This window comes from Nuphar pumila, chromosome 17, assembly GCF_984573655.1.
Source record: "Nuphar pumila chromosome 17, dmNupPumi1.hap1.1, whole genome shotgun sequence".
Classification (NCBI taxonomy): Eukaryota; Viridiplantae; Streptophyta; class Magnoliopsida; order Nymphaeales; family Nymphaeaceae; genus Nuphar; species Nuphar pumila.
This window is the reverse complement of record NC_143265.1, coordinates 22035665-22059206: the sequence shown is the minus strand read 5'-3', so window position 1 is coordinate 22059206 and position 23542 is coordinate 22035665. Positions and strand designations below refer to the sequence as shown.

Here is a 23542-nt window from a genome sequence, read left to right as displayed (position 1 = left end):
TCCAGTCTCGATTATCTCCGATCGTGATCCTAGATTCACTTCAAGGTTTTGGGGGCAACTTCAGTTGGCTTTGGGCACAAAGCTGAAGTTTAGTACTGCGTTTCACCCTCAGAATGACGGGCAGTCGGAACGTACGATTCAGACCTTAGAAGACATGCTTCGAGCCTGTATGATGGACTGGAAGGGAGAGTGGGATTCCCACATCAGTTTGGCGGAATTCGCGTATAACAACAGCTATCATGCGAGCATCGGGATGGCCCCATACGAAGCTTTGTATGGGAGGCCATGTTGATCACCTGTTTACTGGGACGAGGTTGGCGAACGAAGATTGGAAGCACCTATAGTTTTGCAACACTACACTCAACAAGTGCAAATGATTCAGAAACGACTCCGTACCGCTCAGAGTCGGCAGAAAAGCTATGCAGATAGACGCCGACGAGAGCTTACCTTCGATATTGGTGAGATGGTTTTTGTTAAGGTATTTCCGACAAAGAGCGTATTTTTCTTTGTAAAGGTTCGGTGGCAACATCATGGAATTGACGAATGTACTTGGGAACCTGAGAGCGATATCAGAGAAAAATATCCTGACCTGTATTTTGATTCTTCAAGGCAATAAATATTTCGCGGACGAAATTCTTTTAAGAGGGGTAGGATGTAAAAACAACAAAAAAAAATTATTGTTTTGGACCCGGGTCGGGTCGGGTCCGGACCCGACCCGAGCCCCTTTTCTTTAGGGTTTTAAAATAACCCGACTCAGGATCCCGAGCGCCGCAACACCCCCATTTCTCTCCCTTCGTTTGCGGGTGGGTTAGGGAAACCCACCGGGGTTTCCACTTTCATCCCCCCCTGAAGCTTTTAAAAGCTCTGTAGGAGGGCAAAGGGAGGCACAACCCTTCGCCACCTGTGCCGCCTCCTCCTCTGCGCTCGCTGCCGACGCCGGCCACCGCCTCCCACTGCCTCCCAGGTACGCCGTCCTCCCTCTTCTCCTCCCTCTTCTCTTCCTCACCCCCTCTCTGTCACCTCGCCGGGAGGTCGGCAGGCGGCTCACAGCCCCCGCCGCGGCCTCCCACCACCACCCTGTGCCCATCGGGGCCCCGACAGGTGGCCTACGCGGCCCCTGTCGTTCCCTTCTCCCTCTGGGATTCGCCGGAGTGCCGACAGGGGACCTATGGCCCCTGCGACACCCCCCTTTCTCTGCCACCTTCGTGCTGTCGGCAGGGCCCCCGCCCCTGCCGTCTCGTGGCCATCGGCAGGGGCTGCCCCCTCTGCCGTCTGGTGCTTTCGGCAGGGGCTGGCCCCCCCTGCCGCTTCGAGGCCGTCGGCAGGGGCTGGCCCCCCTGCCGTCCTGTGTTGTTGGCAGGGGCTCAGCCCCTGCCACTTCGTGGCCGTCGGCAGGGGCTGCCCCCCCCTGCCGTCCTGTGTTGTCGGCAGGGGGCTCAGCCCCTCCCACTTCGTGTTGTCGGCAGGGGGCTCAGCCCCTGCCACTTCGTGGTCGTCGGTAGGGGCTGGCCCCCCCTGTCGTCCTGTGTTGTCGGCAGGGGCTCATCCCCTGCCACTTCGTGTTGTCAGCAGGGGGCTCAGCCCCCTGCCACTTCGTGGCCGTCGGCAGGGGCTGCCCCCTCTTCCGTCCTGTGTTGTCGGCAGGGGCTCAGCCCCTGCCACTTCGTTGTTGTCGGCAGGGGCTGCCCCCCCCTGCCGTCTAGTTGCTGTCGGCAGGGGCTCAGCCCCTGCTGCTTCGTTGCTGTCGGCAGGCAGGGGCTTGTCCCCTGTCGCTTGTCTGTTTTCGGCTAGTAGGGGCACACCCCTGCTGCCTCTCTCTTTTCCGATCGACAGACCGGTTTTCTATTTCTCCGCATGATGATTAGAGTAGCGCTGAATTCTCATACTTTTGCAGACATCGTATCGAACCCCGCTCTTGCTCCGCGGCTTGAGCCTCGTATCATCTACACGCGTAGACGCATGCAACTGCACGACATCCCGAGGTAGGGGAAAGTCGCACGAAGGGTTTGTAAGAATGAAATAAAATTATAAGGATTCTGTGATAGAATAATATATTTGGCATGCATTCTCACTCGTAGAATTTCCTAACTAGTGATTGTCTGTGTTGTGTTTCTACATCCGTATTCTTGTGAAATTACATGCTTGTTGTGAGCTCTACGAGTAGACTCATTGCTAGAAAGACCTTATTACTGTATTTTCGCCCTGCTCACTATAGATGCCTTATTGGTTATTGCCTGATGAATCTTGTATGCGACTTCTTGATTCTTAGTATTCGAACATGCCAAGTATAATACAGACATTTATAAAACCTTGTGATGGGTTATCTATCGAGAACCCACAAATTTACTTTCGTAATTAGACCTGAAGACAAGTATGATACAAATAGTACGGGAGGTCATTGAGTACCTCGAAGTGATTAAGTAACTCCTTATTGATATCCATGAGATAATACCGGCCTCCACAGGCCCGTTTGCTCAAAGAGCAATACATGTCATGTATGAACCAAAAGAATCATAAAACATTATGTTGCCCTCTCATCGTAGTTGTACCTCTAGGAAGGTACGATCGTACTTTTGGACAAGTATGTCCCATGTGGGTTACGATGGTGGGATGATGAGGTTGTAGCAACCTCGATGTGTGCATTTAGCACAATGCTGAGATCACATAAATGGTGACCATTCGCCTTCACAGGCAAGATGCTCGAGTGAGTCTAATAGACCAGAGCATGTAGGATGGGGCGACGGTTAAGAAACCCCCGTCGTACCCATTCGACCTTCACGGTTCATCAAGGGAGAGGATGGATGGTACAAAAACTTCGATGGACAGGTTGTTAACAACCACCCCATGGGCAAAAGACTCGGTTTCTCCAGTCATCGGAGTTAGGGGAATTGGGAATCCTAGGTGGTAACTCCTAGGTACTTTTGCAGAAGTTGGATGCATCCATGGGTCACGAATGCCTTTGGGGATTTACTCTCTTGGTCACTGACCGTCCCCTTAGGAACGGACTCAGTCAGCCATCCAGGTTAATGAAAACACCTGACATAATAAACCCTCGGATCGGTCTCGGCTGTTTCTACGTTTCGCGTCTGTGCGTACCCACAGGCCAGTTAATATCAGAACTTAAAGAATATCTTTTAAATAGTTATAGATGATTGAGAGTCACACTCTGTGTATTACTTCAAACAATAGCTCTTTGCATGTGTTACACTTGTTAGAATACATTACAATTGTATTTGTTGTTTTAATATAATAAATTGTTTCTCTCATGAATGTCTTGTTTTATTTTCATTCTACTTATCTGTTCGTGCACCTACTGGTTTGTTATGAAACTGACCCATTTCATGGGCAGGTGAAGAGTAGGACTTCACTGGCGGACGATGGCGTGGTGCAACATGGATTAAGATTTATCTTCTTTCTGCTGGCGGCTTGGCTCTGGGTCTTTTTAGAGTTTTCTTTAGATTTATTGAACTTTGGAACAAAATGCTCATTTTGCCTTATTTCTTAAATTCCTTTAAGTTGTTGTACATGTGAATGATGGTTTTTCAGCTAACGTACCCAGGATTGTTGACTTGTGCTCCTTTCTAAATATCTTCTGCTGTCGTTTTTAAAAGTTAAAACTTTAAATATTTGAAAGGTTTTTCGATAAGGTTTTCGAAATCACAAGTCGAAATTTTGCGGCGTTACACCGCCGGCCTTGCTGAGCCCTTCTCTCCCTCTCGATCTTCACCTCCTCTCGTTGTAGCAGCAACCACCTCGCCGGAAAAAGGTAGGGGTTACTGTTTCTTTTCTTGTTTTGGTGTGTCCGGTGTCCAAGCATTGATGGGGTTACAGTAAGGCTCTAAATCGATTGAAAGAAAAGGGGGTTTTCGAATAATGAAAGGGGGATTTGGGGTTTATTAAATCTAAATGGGTTCGGGGTTTTCAGATTTATGCTACGAGGTGGAGTTTAATGGCTATCGGGAACCCCAAATTGGCAGAATGGGGATTTCGGCTATTGTGAAAACCCAAATGATATTGGGGTTTTCGAAAAATGGCGAGAGGTTCTGATTCATGAGTTTTCAGATTTATGCTAATAGGGTTTATACTCCTCTTAACCCCAAATACCCGAGTTGGGGGTTTCTGATTTTCGGACAGTGGTGTTAGGAACAAACCACATTGGGGGTTTGTGTTGCCGTGAATCCCCAAACCAAAACTTAGGGGTATCGGCTGCTATGAACCCAAATAAAGAAAAAAAAATGTCTACAGGGTTTTCAATAGACTGTTTATATAATACGTCTAATGAAAAACAAAAATTTATATTAGTATTTGTGTACATCAGTTTCAATTGAAAAAAAAAATGACACTTGGTCTCTGCATGTTATTTTCACTTTTTACTTCCTGTGCGAGTCATAAAATAGAAATTTGTGTTGTTGGGGTTCACATTGGCAAATTCTTTCGCAAGTAGATACTAAGACAAAAATCATGGACTGAGTGTTTGAGCAGAATACACTTCGGTGAAGTCCACGAGCAAGGCTTACGTTTTTGCATTTTACCTTAACTCTGAACATGTTTGTATTTGGCATCCATGTATCAGTGGTTCTATATCTCAAATCCATACCTGCCTGAGAGTGTATTTCTTTTCCTATTTAATCCATCATTGAAACGGTCTACAACACTTTAATATGATAAATGATAGATTCTGTTTTTTTTTTTATTGCTATGATCTATGGAATCAAAATCTGCATATTCTGATGAGTCTGTCCTAGAGTTTTCTTTTCATAAAGACATGCCTTAGCAGACAGGTTTTGTTTCTTCTTTCATATTATATCTGCTATGCGGACTCACTACACCCGATATGCTCAAAGACCATAATCTCTAACTGATAGTAGGATTTTGGTGATTTTTGGTAGGGATAGAAATAAATGGGTACTTCATAAGTTAGTCATGATTTGGAAAATTTCATTTTTGTGTTGACTGTGTGGGATTATGATTGACAAATTTTTTTCTATGACATAAACATTCTAGAATTTTGATTGAACCACTACAACCGTGAATGGCTTAAGATATACAATGCTTAACTAGAATTAAAAGATTTAATGCAAATGACAGAATTGCATGTGTAATGAAAATCAGCAAATTACTATGCTTGTTTTAAAAATTTTTTTTTTACTATGGTACCTTAAATGGTAAATGAGCAAGTTAATTACTGTTATTCCCTCCCGCTGAGTGGGTGTCTAGGAAATCTTGCCTAATGGGCAATATTCATTGAATACCCGATGCGGGTACTTGGGTCGTTAACTTTGGGTGCAAGGGAAATAAAGCTATTGAGAAACTTTCGGTTTTTGGCACAGGTCAGTGTCTAAGCATGTATAAGACATACATAAGTTAATTCAATGTTAACAAATTTATGTTGATAACTCTATCGGTTATTATATACATACATTTGAGTTTGTGAATATTTAATGGCACGTGTTAGCATGCTTTATAGTTTGTAACATATGAGGGATTTGGTGCATGTTAACATATTATTGCAAAGTTGGTTTTGAAAAGTGCATACATGAAATCAATGCGTGTTTAGCATGTAAAATCATGCATAAATGTTCTCATGTACTTATGAATTATGGACGAATGCATGTGTGTTAAGTGGTTACATGAAAGCACTTGCACATGGATGGTGAACACTTGCATATGACTGTGGAAGCTCACGCACATTGTTAAAATGGTATGGATGAATATGCATTTGGAATCATGTTGGTATTATTGCATACGTTGCAAGTTGTTATGATTTTTGCATATGATGCATCGATGATCTAAATGAATCATCGTTGGGCCTGGAGAGCCTTGGGCTTTGGGTTGCTCTTTCTTCAATTGTTTAAATGCATCCCAAAAATCACATTTTATCTTTATTGCACTGTTCTATGTGTTTCCACGGGCGGGAATCTCGTGATGGTTCTCCCAGGGGTGGATGCGAGCCTTTTCACTTTACTTTTGCATGTGGTGTTGCAAACTTAAAGAATTAACTTTAATATATATATATATATATATATATAATAAGAACAGTGTAATATACATTCTGGGATATCTCATCTGGAGTATGAGAATCTTAGATATCCGGTCTTGGGGAGACTGTGAGGATACAAAAACTCTGTGTGTTGTAATTTGGTCCCCTGAACCCGATATTGAGGTTCTTTCTCCTGGCCACGGTTTTAGGGAGAGTCCGCCACTTTACCCGGGAGTAGTGTGTTTGACACAACTGTTGTTTATGGTACCAAGGAAGTGGCACATGTGGGCGTGGGGTGTCTCTTGTGTCCCCGACATTAGATGTGAAGGTCTAATGTTCCGATGGATGGTGTTGTTTCCTGATATCGGTCGAGGGCTAAGTTGGAACCCAGTAATAAAATACAAATTGTGTGTTAAGCTACCCTGTGAACCTACTTGACCTCGGGGATTGTACCCGTTTGGTGTATCCACGGGTAACGGTAATTAAAAAGAGAAACTTAAATTGTATGCATTTAATAGGGCATGCATATGAAAGGGAAACTTAAGGAAAGATAATAAGAGGATTCATGCATTTCGCATAAGTCATGTATTTTCCTACTATGCATTAGAACATGCATATGTTATCTGTTTCCTTAATTGTTATAGGTTTGGTGGATGCATGATGTTTAACTTTCAATGTATGTTAAATGTCTTGTTGTACTAAAATTATGTATCATGGTATGGTTTAATGTTTCTTTATGCATAATGGATGTACCTTGTGGTATGAATGCGTACCTGAATTATGAACTGTCATAATTGCATTTCTTTGAATCATTGTATGAATTCGTATCTGTGGTTATGGGATATTTAAATGATTGCTTTTGATGATACTTGTCAGATTGCTTCTCATAAATTGTTGACTGTTGTAGCGTAGTTCTTTACTTATTCTTGTATGGGTTGAAAATCACATTTGGCACCCACACCATATACTTGACACATGATATACCTGCAAGAAAAATTACAGTAATTCCTACTTAGACAGTTGTAATCTAATTCCTATAAATTTTCAGGTGAAGAGTTGGATTTAGGAGCGACTGCGGAATGAGGCTTCGATCGGGATTTTGGATTTACTGTTCCAAGGATAGTGTGAGAACTCTGATCTTAATTTTCATTGATATTGAAATGAAAAGAATGTTTTGGTCTTGCTCCATCTGTAATGTTCTGGAATGCTTAGCCCTACGGTATGACTGGTTTCCGCTGTATTGAAAAAAAAATCCTTCAAATTTGGGTTAAGATTTCGAGGCGTTACATCCTATAACAGTTGGGTTACATCAATGATATGCATTAAGCCCTTTCCTATTTGCTATAGTGATGGATGAGCTTACGAGATCAATTCAAGAAAATGTGCCGTGGTGTATGTTGTTTGCTGATGATATTGTTTTGATTGATGAATCTAGAGCTAGGGTTAATGCTAAGTTAGAATTATGAAGACAGACATTGGAAGCAAGAGGTTTTAAGTTGAGTAAGAGTAAGACAAAATATATGGAATGTCGGTTTAGTAAGCAACGAAGTAGTGATGGGAGTGTACTGAAGCTTGGTGAGCAAGAAATATCGGTGGATGACTCTTTCAAATATTTGGGATTTATCATTCAAAAGTATGGAGAAATTGATGGAGATGTAAATCATAGGATAAAGGTTGGGTGGATGAAATGGAAAAATGCAACTGGAGTGTTGCGATCGTAGAATGCCATTGCGGTTGAAGGGAAAGTTTTATAAGACGACAATTAGGCCCGCTTTACTATATGGTACGGAATGTTGGGCTGCCAAGAGACATCATATTCAAAAAATGAGTGTAGCTGAGATGCGTATGCTTAGATGGATGTGTGGAAATACAATAAAAGATAAGATTCGAAACGAGGAGATACGTAAGAAGGTAGGCGTTGCATCCATTGAAAATAAGATGAGAGAGAATTGTTTACGGTGGTTTGGACATATTCGGCGAAGGCCTAATGAAATGATGCTCCAGTTAGAAGGATGAAGAAATGAAAAAATATATTAGTTAAAAGAGGTCTGGGTCGGCCTAAGAAGACTTGGATGGAGATGATAGGAAAGGATATGAATGCTTTGAACCTCACCGATGACATGGCATTAGATAGAAATGATTGGAGGAGAAGGATTCATGTGGAAGACCCAGAAAGATTTTCTTTTTGGTTCATATCGCCGACCCCAATTGTTTTGGGATGAAGGCGTAGTTGTTGTTGTTTGTTGTATATATATAGAAAAACTAGCAAATAAAATTATTGTGTCATGAATTGATTGATTATTTTTTCATCAGGTGTGTTCTTGAATTTTATGATGTCCAAATGCCATCTTTAATTGGTTTGCCGTTGCATAGTTTCTGTTGTTGTATGCTGTTACAATCTTGGTGCTGCGAGTGTCATTATTTTTTTATAACAGTTTCTTCTTTCCATCTCCTACAGATTAATCAAGAACAGAAACAATTCACTCCAATTCACTCATCGCATGCTGAAGCTCTTTCCGAAACATGCACCACCAACTTAAACAGAGCTCCACTGACGTATGTTGTGATGCTTGTTTGCATTAATTTTTGGATTTGCATTTTCCATATTCTAACCTTATTATCTTATTTGATCTACTGAAGGCCACTTGATCTCTGTGATACAACTGCCTCAGGCCCAGATGAACTCACCGCTGGCTATTATTCAGTCACACCTATCCAATATACCTCAAGTCATATGCTGCAAGGACCTGGGGGCATTGTCCTTGGAAACACTGTTCCATCACCACGTGGGCCACCTAACCAAACTGCAAGGTGGAATGATCTTGTCATTTTGCAGTAATGTTTTTCTTGTAAGTTACATGGCTGACTTGGTAGCAGACTTAATAGGGATGGTCAGAGGTGTGCTGTGGCCAAGCCAATGGGTCTACCTATGGATGAGCAGCACAGAATGCAACAGGTCAGTCAAATGGCTTCCAACAGAAACAATCAGCAAACTGGTTTGGCTGTTCCTATGGGCTTGCAAGTTGCTGGTGAACGTGTTAGTATGATGCCTGGTGGAAATGTAGGAATGATGCCTGGTACAAACAGAGGCATGCCAATGGCAAGAGCAGGATACCAAGGAATGGGTTCATCAGGAATGCTAAGCATGGTTTCTTCTGGAACAAACAATATGCTTACCTCTGGTTGTATGGGAATGCCAAACCCTGTGAATATCCAGTCAGGGGCTATTTCTAGCTTTGGTAATAGCGTTCCAAGACCACGAGAGGCTCTGCAGATGCTGAGGGTAAGTCTTGCCCTATCTTTTAATTGTGATAATTGTTTATTTATTTCCAAATAGCTGCAAATCTAGTCTGCTATTTGTGTATTTTCTGTATCTGTGGGGTTGTTCTCTTCCATTATGTTCATGGTTCTTTTGTCTACTCTAATCACATTTATTGTTCATCATTGTAGCCTGGTCAACCTTCAGAGGATCAACGTGAGATGCTAATGCAAGAGCTTCAGCTTCAAGTTACTCTAGGGAATGGCCAGGGCATGGCTTCTTTCAGTAACCTGACCACACCTTTTACAAATCAGATGGTCTCTCCACCTGTTCAAGCATTTCCTGTTCAGCATCCTCAGGCCCATCAGGTCTCACAACAGTCACATGGGCTCAACAATGCTCAACACACTCAGATGCAGAACTTAAACAGTAACACTCAACAGCAGGCATACACATATCGTTTTAAAGATCGGCAGTACCAGCAAAGAATTTCACAACAGCATCACCACCCACAGTTTGCTCCTAACATGTCACTCCCTCATGCACAACAACCACAGCATTCCATGCCACCTCTTCAGAATGGCCCCCCACAGCAACCACATCAACAACCACAGCAACAGCAACATTCTCTGCATGTCAATCATCAGCAGGCTGCTGCCCATGCAATTGCCGTTTCTCCAAATATGCAGCAACCAGTCAATTCAGCCTCCATGAGTATGAATCCCATCTCATCGCAGGTCTCTCACAAACCAAACGTTGTTCTACCACCTGATACATCTGGACCAAATCCTCAAGCTGGGGGTGTTGGAGTTCCAAATCAGGTGATAAAGCAACGACAAAGGCAGCAAATGCAGCAGCAATCTCAAGGTCACCAGCCTAGGCAGCAGTCAAAAACACAGCAGAAGGCTAAGCTTCTCAAAGTAGGAAGAGGGAGTGTCATGACAGCTCTTCCCGGAGATGGGTCTTACGCAAATGGTCTTCCAAGAATTCCAGGGAGTCAGGTAGCTGACAAAGGTGATCAGGTCATGCATACGATGCATGGTCAGCAGTTATTGCCTGGTTCTGCTTCAAGTCAAGCTCAGTCTGGTAAACAGATGCATATCGGGGCAGTGGGGTACCAAAATCGCACAAATATGCATCTTTCTCAGGCATCATCAGCCCAGTGCCAGCATCAGAAGTCTTCTTGTTCAGTTCCTCCAAGTAGGCAATTGTCACGATTGTCATCTCTCCCAGAAGGCAGCAATACAACAATCCTAGGACATATCTCAGCTCCACATATTGACAGCTTATCTGCTTCACAACATATGGCAGTTGCTCAGCCACCCACCAGTGCTGTTTCTGTTGCCATGTCTGCTAATTCTCCTTCACTGCCGCAGCAGCACCGACAACAACAACAACAAGAGCAGCAGCAGGAGCATCATATGACTCAATCCAAACATCCTATTCAGAGAAAACTGCTGAATGGCCTAGTAGCCCCTGATGCTGTTATGCAACCAATAGATCAGCCCCACAGGCTATAAACAGCCATCTTCAAACAGGCACAAGTATAATTGTCCCCTCATGCACAGATCGATTTCCATTGTCTCTGCAATTTCATCTTCTCCCATTCCTCCAAGCCAGTGGAAACCAGAACAGTTGTACGAGACTGATAGTCCTACCTCAACTGCTCACATGGCAACCATGGGAAATTCACCCCGATCAAACTCCACAGAGCCAGAATTGCTCGCTGGCTCGGGTGGCTCAGTGTTGCCACAGAGGCAGTATTCAGGTGGCATTTCAGTCCATGGACCGCAACCTCAGCACAGTTGACACTGCTTCAGCAGCAGAGCAGGGCTGCAGCTAAAAATGCATCACAACATCCTAATAGTTTAGGTCCTTACGGCAGCCCTCCTAGTTCTGGACCCCCTCGAGGACCTAGTTCTGGAGCACCTTGAGGAGGTTTATGTCGGGAAGATAGTGGCTAGTTACTACCGTTTGGGCTCTGTCACTGCATGTTGATGTATCAGTAATGTACAGTTAGGCAAATTCCATTGATGATTGATGATGATATGAGTGTCTGGAGAATCATATGGGAAAACTGAACTGTCTCCATGATGTCCTGCAGTTTGGATTTGGTCGGTCACTTCGAGCCAATTATGCCTTCACCCATATCTGAAACCAGTGAGAGGTGCGGTTCATAATCTGGGCAACACCTGCTTTATATTACTGACGGCGTGACTCAATTCATTTTTTGTATGCTAATCAAGTTTTTTTTTTTCATTAAAAAAAATGTAGCCTTTGTAGAGTTGTAAGCCTTGTGTACAGGGGACGTTATCCCATTATTAGTGTCTGTATTTGAACTGAAATTGGATCCCATGTATCCCCTTTTTCTCCCCTCATGGTTGGGTGATGGCGAGCCTGTGGCCCAGCCTAACTAGCCAGTTTGACGTCATGTTACCTTGGATGCTTGCACTTTAAAGATTAAACAAAGGCATTCGCATGTTTGCTTTCATATGTTGAAACTGGATATCAGAATAAAGTTCTGATTCCAACTCCAATGCAAAAAACAAACATTACAATCAAACACCCAAACGTCCGTTAACAGGCCAGTGTAATTTAAACCTGGGCTGGGTGATGGTGAGCCCGTGGCCCAGCCTAACTAGCCGGTTTGACTTCATGTTACTTGGATGCTTGCACTTTAAAGATTAAACAAAGGCATTCGCATGTTTGCTTTCATATGTTGAAACTCGATATCAGAATAAAGTTCAGATTCCAACTCTAATGCAAAAAACAAACATTAGAATTAAACACCCAAATCCATGAATTCCGTGATTGATAAATCAATGTCATTTGAGGATACTAAAAATAACTTATAAACTTTAATTAATTCAAATATTGTAATTAATATTATCAATAAAACCTGACATATCTATATATAATTATAATTAAGTGTAGAATTTAATTATATCATTACTTTGTTTTATAAGAAAAATCATCTCTTTCCCTTTTATTTTTCTTTATAAAAAATAATCATACTTATGAGAATTTATATCTACTTTGCGTAGAATTTAAAAAATTGAATAAGATTTTAAACACATCAAAAATCACTGAATTTTGATATATGGTTGTGAGGCTTCCGCAATCAGACTATGTCAAGTGCTATCCGTTATGATCTGATCCAAATATAAGTATATGATCCAAACATGAATTTGAATAAATATTATACATAAATAGATAATAACATCAACGGAGAGAGTGTATATTTCCCCAACTAAAGCTCTCAAATTTATGTTGATTGAAAAAAAAAAGGTGTAAGGCTAGAACAACTTACTTTAACTACTACCAAAAGAGAATCATGCTAGAGTTTTTGTATCAACCCTAAGTGTAGGAGCACACTGAATGGAGCATACCTGAGCTTGCCTCTTGGCTACATAGCATAAGATTACTCAAAAGGATTTCTTCATTGCTCTTTCCTAGGGTGAGACCTTCTATTTATAGAGTATGGGGACTCCAGTCTCTCATTAAAAAAATGAGTTTTAGTTAATGTTAACCTCCAACCACACTTTCTTAATTAACAAGGACTTATCTCATTAGATAATATTTTTAATTAAAACAAGACTCTAACAATTACAATGATTTTAGGGATACCAAAATCAAATTTTAACTAACACATTAATTACAAATATATCTTAGCAAATCCAGGGTTTTCACTCAATATATGTATATTTACTAGTATACTAATTGTGACTATATTCAAAGATGCACTAGAGGTCTAGCATTAATATGATATGCTCAGAGCTTTGTCCAGCCAATACATAGAAATCTAATACCAATATATGTCATGATGATTGTTTAAACTAAAGTTCACATAGTCAATCCTATCATGAAAGCTACTAACAAGTGTAATTATCAACTATTGTCTCTCATTAGTGCTACTTGCCCCAACGTATATCAAATTGCCATGTGTGTCGCATGTTTCACAGTCTCTGCCGCATCCTCAGGTGATTTTCCCGTATTGATGCTATGAGTAGCTCTATCTCTTTAAAACTCTTATCTTGCATCATCCCAACTCACTCTGGTTTAGATTTGTGAGACATCAAAAGCAGTGTACCTAAAGTTTTGAGGTTAGAGTTTTTTGTCGTGTCCAAATAAATACTTGTATAATTTTTAGATGAGCTCATCTTGCAACCAAAACTAGTAAAACCAAGATACAATCTTGCATAAGTCATATTTGCATGCAATACCAAAACAATATTTCATTAATATAATCAAGGTCATATTTGTTTATCCATGGATTTCATTAAAAAGTTATGCAAAACCATATTAAATATCCAACAATTTAGAATTTCAAGTATCTAAATTCAAAAGTTCCCAAACATATCCTAAAACAAGGCATGAGATAACAGTGAGTTGGGGGAACTACAACTTGCAAGCAGATGATACAAAGTTTCCTTCTGACGATGATGATCCTGATAAATGCATACCAAAGACTGTATAATCATGTTCCTACTTCATATCGTGTGTTTGGTAGTAATTGTTTTGTTTTGATAGTCAAACATGAAAGGGATAAACTACCGCCTAAAGCAGTCAAATATTATTTCACTGCATATTATATTTTGTAAGTCAAAAGGGCCATTGTTGTTATGATCCTGTGGCAGCAAGGACGTGGGCCCCTCGAGCAATCTTCTTAGAACCTTTTTACTATTTTGCTTCAGACACGCACATGAATATGTTGAAATTGATTCTTCATTTCTTGTTCTAATGACGATGATGTGGTGGCGAACCCATTTAATCCATCTCCTTTAAAGCTTTTTTTTAGACAAGCTGGTTTAGGCAGAACCCCACCAGTTATACAACCATACCATTGGAATTTGAACTTGCAACGTCATTTACTTTCAAGCTTTGCATGCCTTAAAAACTTGATCAATTTCCATGCCTCAAAAACTTGATTAATCTTTTTTTTTTTTTGAAAGGCAATCTATGGTTAGGCAGACCCTTACCAGTTATACAACAATACCATTGGGTTTTGAACATGCAATGTCCCAACACAAGGTGATGTGCAGTAGCTACTCCTACCAGACAAGCGGATCCCTGTTGATGAGTTTGGATGGGGTGCAATCACATGGCACAAAATTTGTGCATTAATCACCTGATTGCCCTCCATCAGGCCTTGGGCCCAACAAACAACTGATAGGCCTGTCCCCAAGATAGACATCTCCAAATGATCCTTATATTAAGGAAGGCACATCCTCTTTTATGACAATGCATTAGTTGGCCCAGAGTTGTTAGGGTGTCACTGGGTTGCATATTGGTTAGGTCTGGAGAGGATCCCAGATAACTCTATCTTGGTTATCTGGGATCTAGATGACCCATTTTCCATGCAAAATTGGAAAACAAAATGAGAATCAGAAAACACCCAGCTCATGACCCATTGGGTATGATTTTACATAATCCAATCGAGCCTATGCCCGAACCCAGTTGAAAGCATTGAGCCTAAATCTGGATCTTATGTCGGTCAAGATCCGATTAAGCAGAGTTGATTCAGGATTCGAATTTAATATAGTAAAGCAGGACCTTATAAAAAATGTCTGAGAACATGTTACACTTGATCTAGATCCAAACATAGATCTGTAAGAAATAATAATCTTTGAATCTGAGAAAGTCTGGTATTTCTGGAAGCTATCTCAAGCATTAAAAAAAAAAATTCCACATAAAACTATGTATATTTACCACCGTGAGGTCACCTGTGTGGCCAGCGGGGGAGATGAGATCAAAGGAGCGGCCAATTGCCATAGACAATCACATGACAACCTTGTATGGGGCCTACAGCTACAGAGTGCAGGCCCCACCTGAAATGCTGTCATGTGATTAGCTGTGTCGAATAGTCATGGCTCTGGATCCCTGCTCCCAACGGGGTGGTTGTGATCGAGGGTGCTGAGATGAAGGCACCAGAACAAACCCTACTGGCCATGGCTAAGTGCCATTGCCAATCACATGACAGCATTGTATGCAGGCACATATGAAATGCTGTCATGTGATTGGCTGTGTTGAATAGTCATGGCACTTAGCCGGTCTCTGGATCCCTGCTCGCAACGGGGTGGTTGTGAGGGTGATGAGATGAAGGCACCAGATCAAACCTTATCTGTATGTAGCTTTTAGAGGTGGGTCACGTAAGTCAGGGTGGTCGTGGAGCCCACCGGGTTTTTTCGTCGCTTCAGTGAGGATTTCTCATCATAAAAAAAAAAAATTGTATATTTTATTTAATTTGGATAATGGGCATTAATTCTTGACATAATTAATTGCTATTTAATTATGAGCTGACCCTATGATGATAGGATAAAGTTTATAATTGATAATTATGCCACATAAGGAAGGAGCCCCACCCAGATTTTCGTCGGGTTTCTCAGCATAAAAAAAAAACTTTGTATATTTTATTTAATTTGGATAATGGGCATTATTTCTTCACATAATTAATTGCATATTTATGAGCTGACCCTATAGTGATAGGATAAAGTTTATAAGTGATAATTATGCATTCTCGAGCTTTCAACTCACAAATTGGAACAAAGCAATTAGCATTAAACAAAAAATATTCAAAATGAGGTTGACCAGTAGGAAAATAAATTTTGACACCAAACAATTAAAGCCTCCAGTAAGAAGCAGGAAAAAGAAAAGAAAAGAAAAGAAAGAACCCTTTAGCTTAATTTCTGAACAAATCAAATAGATAAGAAACCATATAACTAGGGGTGTCAACGGAACTAGGTTTACCCGGACTCACCCGAACCAAACCCTGTAGGGTCTGGGTATGGTAATAAATAAGAAGACCCAGGTCCAGACCCGAAGGCCCGATTAATACATGGACCCAGTATAGTTTGTGAAATTCTATACCAGACCCAGACCCGAGTCTGGACCCAGAGGTCTGATTAATACATGGACCCAGTATAATTTGTGAAATTTTATACCAGACCCAAACCTGACCAGAGTTCTGATTAATTAATACCCGCAGTATTTCAATGTAAAAATGATAAAAAAATGTGGTTTTACTGGGTATGGTCCGGGTTTGGTTCATATAGATTTTATTGGGTCAGGATATGATTTTTCTTATAGTGAACCCGATTAGACCTGGGTTCAGACCCAATACCATACCTAAAAATCTGGTCCAAGTCTGGTTTCACCTGAGTTCGAATCAAACCTGACCCATTGACACCCCCTTACATAGAACCAGTCATTTCCCTAAGTTCCTTACACCATTAGAAAAACAAGTTATTTAGTTTTGAAGCTCAATTTATATAGTTTGCAAGAATTGACAGATTGAGACAAATTATTGTAAGATTTGTAACTTGATCGGTTCTTCCATGCGATATCGAACGCAAGACCCCTTGGTTATGAAAGTGTGGCCAAAACCGTCTTGCTATCCGATTCAACCCCTTGGTCATTAGAATTAGGAGCCATGTACTTTCGTTTATTTATTTGTTTAATTAATTTCTTTTTGCCTTATAGTAGAGTTGGAAGATATCCCCGTGGGATTCAAACCCGAGACCTCTTGGTTATAATAGTGCAACTTAACTATCCAACTATCTCGTTCGACCTCAATCCAAGCTCAAACATGATCGAATCAATATTAATAATTCAGCAGCAGCTTTAGCAAAATCTTCTGACTGTTTTTTTTACTCGAAGACAGAAAAACCAAAGTAAAAAAAAAATGAAAAAGCAAACTTTTCTATGTTTAATTAAATATCCTGGCCAAGCTGTCTTTTATGTGCCCATTATGCATGTATAATGTAACTCTCTTTGCTTTCTTTTCTCATTTTAATTTTTTAAAAGGGAATCCAAACTCAAGAATAGGTTAGTGGTTGGTAGAGTTTTGTTTTGCTTGTTATCACCTTACAAAAGCTAACTTTTAGATATTCCTCTATGAAGAGATGAGGATATAATATAACAAAACAAAACAACCACTTAAGGCAGGGTGGTCGTGGGGCCTCACCGGGACTTTTCCTTGCTTCAGCTAACATTTCGTCATAAAAATAAATAAATAAATAAATATATATATATAAAGCCCGTTACGACACATTTTATCCACTGTGATCGGGTGCTGGTTCAATGCAAAAACACCCTTTAGTTGCTGGTTTAGATGGCCACTAATTCCTTTAGATGAACGGTGGATGGTCAACCAGAGTTTTGTGGCATCCACTGTTACAGGTTTTCCTCTCTCTCTCTCTCTCTCTCTCTATATATATATATATATAGATAGAGAGAGAGAGAGAGAGAGCTAAGGTGCTTGTGATACATGCTTGATGGGTGTTTTTGCTTTTTTGATAATTTTTTTTTGCAGTTTCAACCCTATAAATGTGTTGGGCATGATTGATTTACCAAGAATCCACACCTGGATCGTGCATTTTCAATGAAAAAAATGATATTTGGAGCATAAAAATTTTACAAAGATTTTGGACCCTTGATTTTTCAAACCTTATAAAAACTCATCCATGTGTCGGAATCAAACACTTCAAGAGCTGATCCCTACAAAATCAAGTATATAAATTGCATCTATACCTTAAGAATTTAAAAATAAAACAAAAAAAACCTGAAATACCCATCAAGCATATACCGCAAGCACCTAATGTTCTCTCTCTCTCTCTCTCTCTCTCTCTCTCTCTATATATATATATATATATATATATATATATATATAACAAAACAAAAGCATGACGTTGAAACTTGAAAGGTTGGTGGCAAAATTCGGTTCACCAAACTAAATGCATCGGCATCATCTCATCCTTATGCAATTGGTACGGCTCGTCTGGATATGTAAAGTGGCAATCCTGCAATCTTGTGCAACTAGCCATCACTTGTACACATCAATGGCGTTAAGGGGATTGACCCCATAACCCACACATAAAAACTTGGTGCATCGTATACCACATCATATTTACAAGAGTAAGAATTGCGTTTGAGAAGCTATGCTTGAAGTGTGAAGTAAACAAAATTTAAGTTGTCTTTAATGCATAAAGCGATTAGAAAACACATATATGTTTAAGCGTAGGGATGTAAACGGTTCAGATTCGAAGTGGATGTGGTCAATACCATATTCAACTAATTGGGTGTTGGCTAAACGGATTTGATTTTGGATTCGGATTCAGATGGTGAAAAGCTCGTACCAGATATGCTTTTTACATGTAAAGGAATTCAGATATCCATCAAATCTGGATATTTGTTAGATTTGGTTGCAAAAAATCAAAACCATATCAGCATCCGATAATAATTGGATACACTTTTGGCTTGCCAAATGCAACTAAATAGAATTGAATAAAATTCGATTCATTGACATCCCTATTTAAGCGAGTAATATAAGCTATAATGGAAATGTGTAAAAAGTAACATGAAAATGTGTAGATAAATTGTGGTTTTAATTAAATACATTTTAAACATTTTTTCCCAAAAAATAGCTATCAGAGGTAGGTTTTATAATAAAAAATAAATTAAAAAAGAAAAAATATGAAATATGAAAAAAATCAATATTAGCGAAAGTTTAATTTCATATTTTGAGGAAAGTGAGCCACTCGTACAATTTCGATAGTGTGAAAGAATCGCATAGTTTTGCACTTGAAGCAAAAATTCCTACTTTTTTTTTATGCTTCCAATACCATGGTCCACAACCTCACCATAGTGAAACGGTTTGAATAGCAATTTTTCATGCACAAATTTAGTGTGAGATTTTTAAATTTGTTCTTTTGTTTGTATCTAGAATGCTAACTATGAACAATAGAGAGAGAGAGAGAGAGACTATACTGATCGAAACAAGAATCCAATGTGATGGGGTATGTCAACTGTTAAAAAAAACTACTGCTAAATGTCTGGATTAAGTTATATATGCATGGCAGCTTGATTGTTACAAAACATGTTCATTGATTGAAGATGTAGAACATTGAGATCAGTCAACAAATATTTGACCCATGTGAGCTTGCAACTGGCTGACGCCATTGGACGATACTCGGCCTCTACTGATGAGCTATAGAATGCTTCTTTGATTTCTATGATATTGGGTTGTCTCCATTCATGATTCTATAACCAGAAGTGGATCTTTGGGTCATGAGATAAGATGCTCAATCAGAATCAAAATATCCTACAACTTTTAATTTACTATTCTATGACATCAAGGCTCTGTGTCCAGTAGTATTTTTTAGATATTAGAGAACTTTTAGAGCAATGTTCGTATGCGATTTGCACAATTGACTTATGAATTGACTCAATATATGAACAACAAAGACAATATTTGGTCTCATGATTGTGAGATAGATAAGTCGACCAATGAGGTGTTGGTGTTTACTTGGATCTTCTAAGACATCACCATCTTCATTGTTAAGCTTTAATTGTTGTTTCATAGGAAAATTGTATGGTTTTTCCCTAAGCTACCCATGTCTTTGGAAATATCAAGGGCATATCATGTTTTGACCTAGTCACTTTGATTCCAAGAAAATATTTGAGTTGGCCAAGGTCTTTAAGACGAAATTGGCTATTAATGTGGGACTTGAGTTCTTAAATATGTGTTGGATCATTTCCAACAATGATGATGTCATCGATATACACCAAGATAAACATATTCTATTAGAATTTTGAAAAGAGGTAATAGTCAGCCTTGGATTGAATAAAACCAACACTTTTCATATACCTATAGAGTTTTGCAAACCAATTTTTGAAAGTATTTTTTAGTCCATAGATGGACTTATGTAGGCGTCCGACATGTCGTTCTCCTCTACAATAAAATCTAAGAAGTATCTGCATGTAGACCTCCTCATTTAGCTCTCTGTGGAGGAAAGCATTATTGGCATCAATTTGATAAAGGTATCAATTTCGTATGGCAACATTGGGAAGCAAACATTAAAGTGTAATAAGTTTGACAATTAGAGCATGGGTCTCATTGTAATAAGACATTCAAATTGAGTGTAGCCTTTAGTTATTAACTGCACCTTGTATCTCTCAATTGAACCATTGGATCTATACTTGATTTTATATTTTCATTTACATCCAAGAGGTTGTTTATCTCTAGGTAATTTTGTAATTGACCAAGTATTGTTCTCTTCAAGTAATCAGATTTCGACAGCCATAACATCACGTCAATATTGACACTTCATGGCTTGGATGAAGGTTTTCAACTCAGAGTTTTGACTGATGGCAGCTAGGAAAATACAGTGGTGCTGGGAGAATTTGGCATAACAAAGATAAGTACTAATGGGTAACAAGTGCTTTGAACCACATGAATTACTTGATTGAAGTATGAGAACTGCAAAGTAGCACATATAGTCCTTGATACGATAGTAGTTGACAAACTCTTTCAGATCTCTAGACTTGGAGATCTTCTTAGGTATGAGGTTTGGAATTGGTAGATGGTGTTTCGATAACATCATGGGAGGAAGGAATGTTCTGCTTGTCTAGATCTTGAATTTGGGCATCATGATTCGGGTTGATTATCTTGTTTTTCTAAGTCATTTTCTTGAGGCTCAAAGATTGGTAGGCTAGGATCTTGCCACCATCGTTGTCAGAAGTGTTTTGATTTTGAAACGAAAAATTATTTTCATAAAACTTGGGATTTCTATTAACAAAAAAATTTGTGTGTTTCAAGATCATAAACTTTATAACTAACTTGACCATAGGGACATCCAACGAAAACACATTTTTGAGCAAGGTTATCAAATTTGTGGGTGTATTAGATATTGAAAGCATAACAAAGACACCCAAAAACTTTGAGATGATCATATTTGGGTGTTTTGTTATGAAGCACTTCATAAAAAGTCTTACCCATTAATGATTTTAAAGGAAGACACCTTATCAAATAATAGGATGTGAGAAAACATTCACTCAAAAAGTTTAAATGGGCTTGATAACGAATCACCCAAGCCACATTTAATAAATCCTTATGTTTGCGCTCAATGACCCCATTTTGTTGTGAGGTCGCAACACAACTATGTTGACGGTTAATGTCATTTTTCTTAAGGTACATTTGCATGTTATTAGAAAAAAATTCAGTACCATTGTCCGATCTAAGACTTAAGACATTAGTGCCGAATTGATTTTCAATCATGTTGATGAAACTTTTGAGATGAGTATAAGTCTCAGACATATCTCATGAGATGCATCCATGTATACCTATTAAAATCATCAACTATAGTTAAAAACTATGGTGTCCCCCATATTGATGGAGTTTGATATTCACCCTATATATCACAATGGATAAGTTGAAAGGACTTAAAAGAGAATATAGAGCTATTGGAAAATGACTCTAATTTGTTTAGCCATATGACAAATAGAACAATGATCATGGGATACACATTCATTTGCTTTATTAGAATCAATAAGAATATAGTTTGAAATTTGGCAAATGACCAAGTCTATAATGCCAAAGAAAAGAAGAAGCATGCAAAGCATGTTTACCGTTAATCTAAAAAATATAAAGACCACCTTGTAGTTTACCTGCTCCAATCTTCATTTTTGAGTGAGGGTCTTGAAAGAAATAATGATCTTGTTTAAATATGACTTCACACTTCAAATTATAAATGAGTTTGCTAACGAAAATAAGATGAAAGTAGAATTGGAGAACACATAAGACATTAGACAAGGTGATTTTTGGAGATAGGATAATGTTTATCACATGAGATACACGAGCACACAATCCATTTTGTAGGCCAATGGGAAAGCATAATGCAGGTACCAGGGAAACAATATTGGATAAGGAATTTGTTATATGATCTGAAACACTAGCATAAACAATTCAAACTTGAGACATAAAAAGGCCAATAGAAGATTTAGAAATATTACCTGCAAGATTTGCCATGAGTGTAGGCTTTGATTACTTAAGTTAACAGATTACTTAAGTTAACAGAGAACTGAAGTTCGGCTTCTCTTGATCAGACGTAGCAATATTGGTGTTGGCTTGAACGTTGGAATGAGTATTGAGAAGATTCCTTTGCCAGTTGGAAAAATCGTAAAGAAAGAAACATTTGTCCTTCACATGACCGAATTTACTACAATGATCGCACTTTGGGTGTGGGTGACCTTGGCTTGATTTTGGTTGCTTGGATTTTGAATGAGTGTTTGGCTCTATTAACAATGACAATAATAGTTAATGTGTTGGAGTGAGGCACAGGTCATGTTGCCTCTCTACTTGAATCAGCAATGCATAGCCTTTGGACACGTTCAGCAGAGTAGTCATGAGGAGCAGCTGACTATGAAAAGTGTTGAATCTGTCATTTAGGCCCATCAAAAGCTGCATGAGCCTCTCTTGCTGATGTTGATCATGGATGAACTTCATAGCTCCAGATGAACATGTGGGGACTATGTATGTGGAGAGCTCATCCCACATTCCTTTTAGTTTGGTGTAATATGTTGCTATCGACATTTGCATCTGTTTTAGATTGATTATCTCCTATTGGTTCTGATAAATCTTAGGAGCATTCTACTGAGAAAACCATTCTTTGAGTTTCATCCAGATTTTGGTAGTTGATTATGCATATATCACACTCGATGCAAGATCTTTGTGAATAAAATTAAGAATCCATGATAAGACCTTGTCTGTTCCCACACAATGATATTTGATACTGGGAATGTAGGCTTTGGAATTGTACCATCAACAATGCCCAACTTATTTTTAGCACTCAATGCCGGGTGCACTACTCGACATCACATAGAGTAGTTGTCTCCGATGAGTGGTTAACAAACTAGAGAGGTCCTTGAATTATATGAGTGAGGGAGGAAATATGGGTTTGCCATTGACTCAAAGCTGGATGTAGAGGCATTGGATGAGAGGATCTCATCATTGCTGCTCTCATAAGCCATATTGAGATCTCTGACCTCAAAACTTTGATACCATGTAAATAGAGCAGAAAAAGACAATAAGGCAACGAAGCAAGGAAATTTTAAATGCATGGTACATAAATTTATAGATACGTTTAAGGGGGTTTCCTTGGGAGGGTGGTGTATGTTCCCCCCCGATGATTCACTGAATCTCACGTCTGTGTTCGGGGGGGGGGGGGGGGGGGGGGGGGCGAATGAGCAGCATGTATTTACGCACATGGGGCTCGTATTCCCATGTATGTTGACATAACTTTGCATCGGACTCTGGTGTTGTTGCAAAGACTTAATCACCCTTACTTGCTTTTCTTGCCCTGAAATGACGGTTCGAGGAAATGACAAAAATATCCTCCATTCAAAAGTTGGGAAACTACGGTTTGAGAAAAGGACAAAAAAGTCCTCCATCTAGAAAGTTTGATGTTAACTATTTAAGGTGTAGACGTTCGCTATTCATTAAACTCTTGAGCCATCTGCTGTAACAG

General features: G+C 39.6%; 1 protein-coding gene across 2 annotated transcripts in view; it reads left to right on the top strand.

The window, feature by feature from the left end:
* The window catches only part of LOC149811788 (chromatin modification-related protein EAF1 A-like), a 96896-nt gene extending 86008 nt beyond the window's left edge, over positions 1 to 10888 (top strand). For both annotated transcript variants that reach the window (XM_089993731.1, XM_089993732.1), the window contains exons 18-21: positions 8439 to 8536; positions 8621 to 8791; positions 8867 to 9263; positions 9431 to 10888. In XM_089993731.1, the coding sequence (XP_089849857.1) occupies positions 8439 to 8536; positions 8621 to 8791; positions 8867 to 9263; positions 9431 to 10759 (1995 nt within the window). In that variant the 3' untranslated portion in view covers positions 10760 to 10888. The remainder of the gene's footprint in view (positions 1 to 8438; positions 8537 to 8620; positions 8792 to 8866; positions 9264 to 9430) is intronic.
* Positions 10889 to 23542: the final 12654 nt, after the last annotated feature.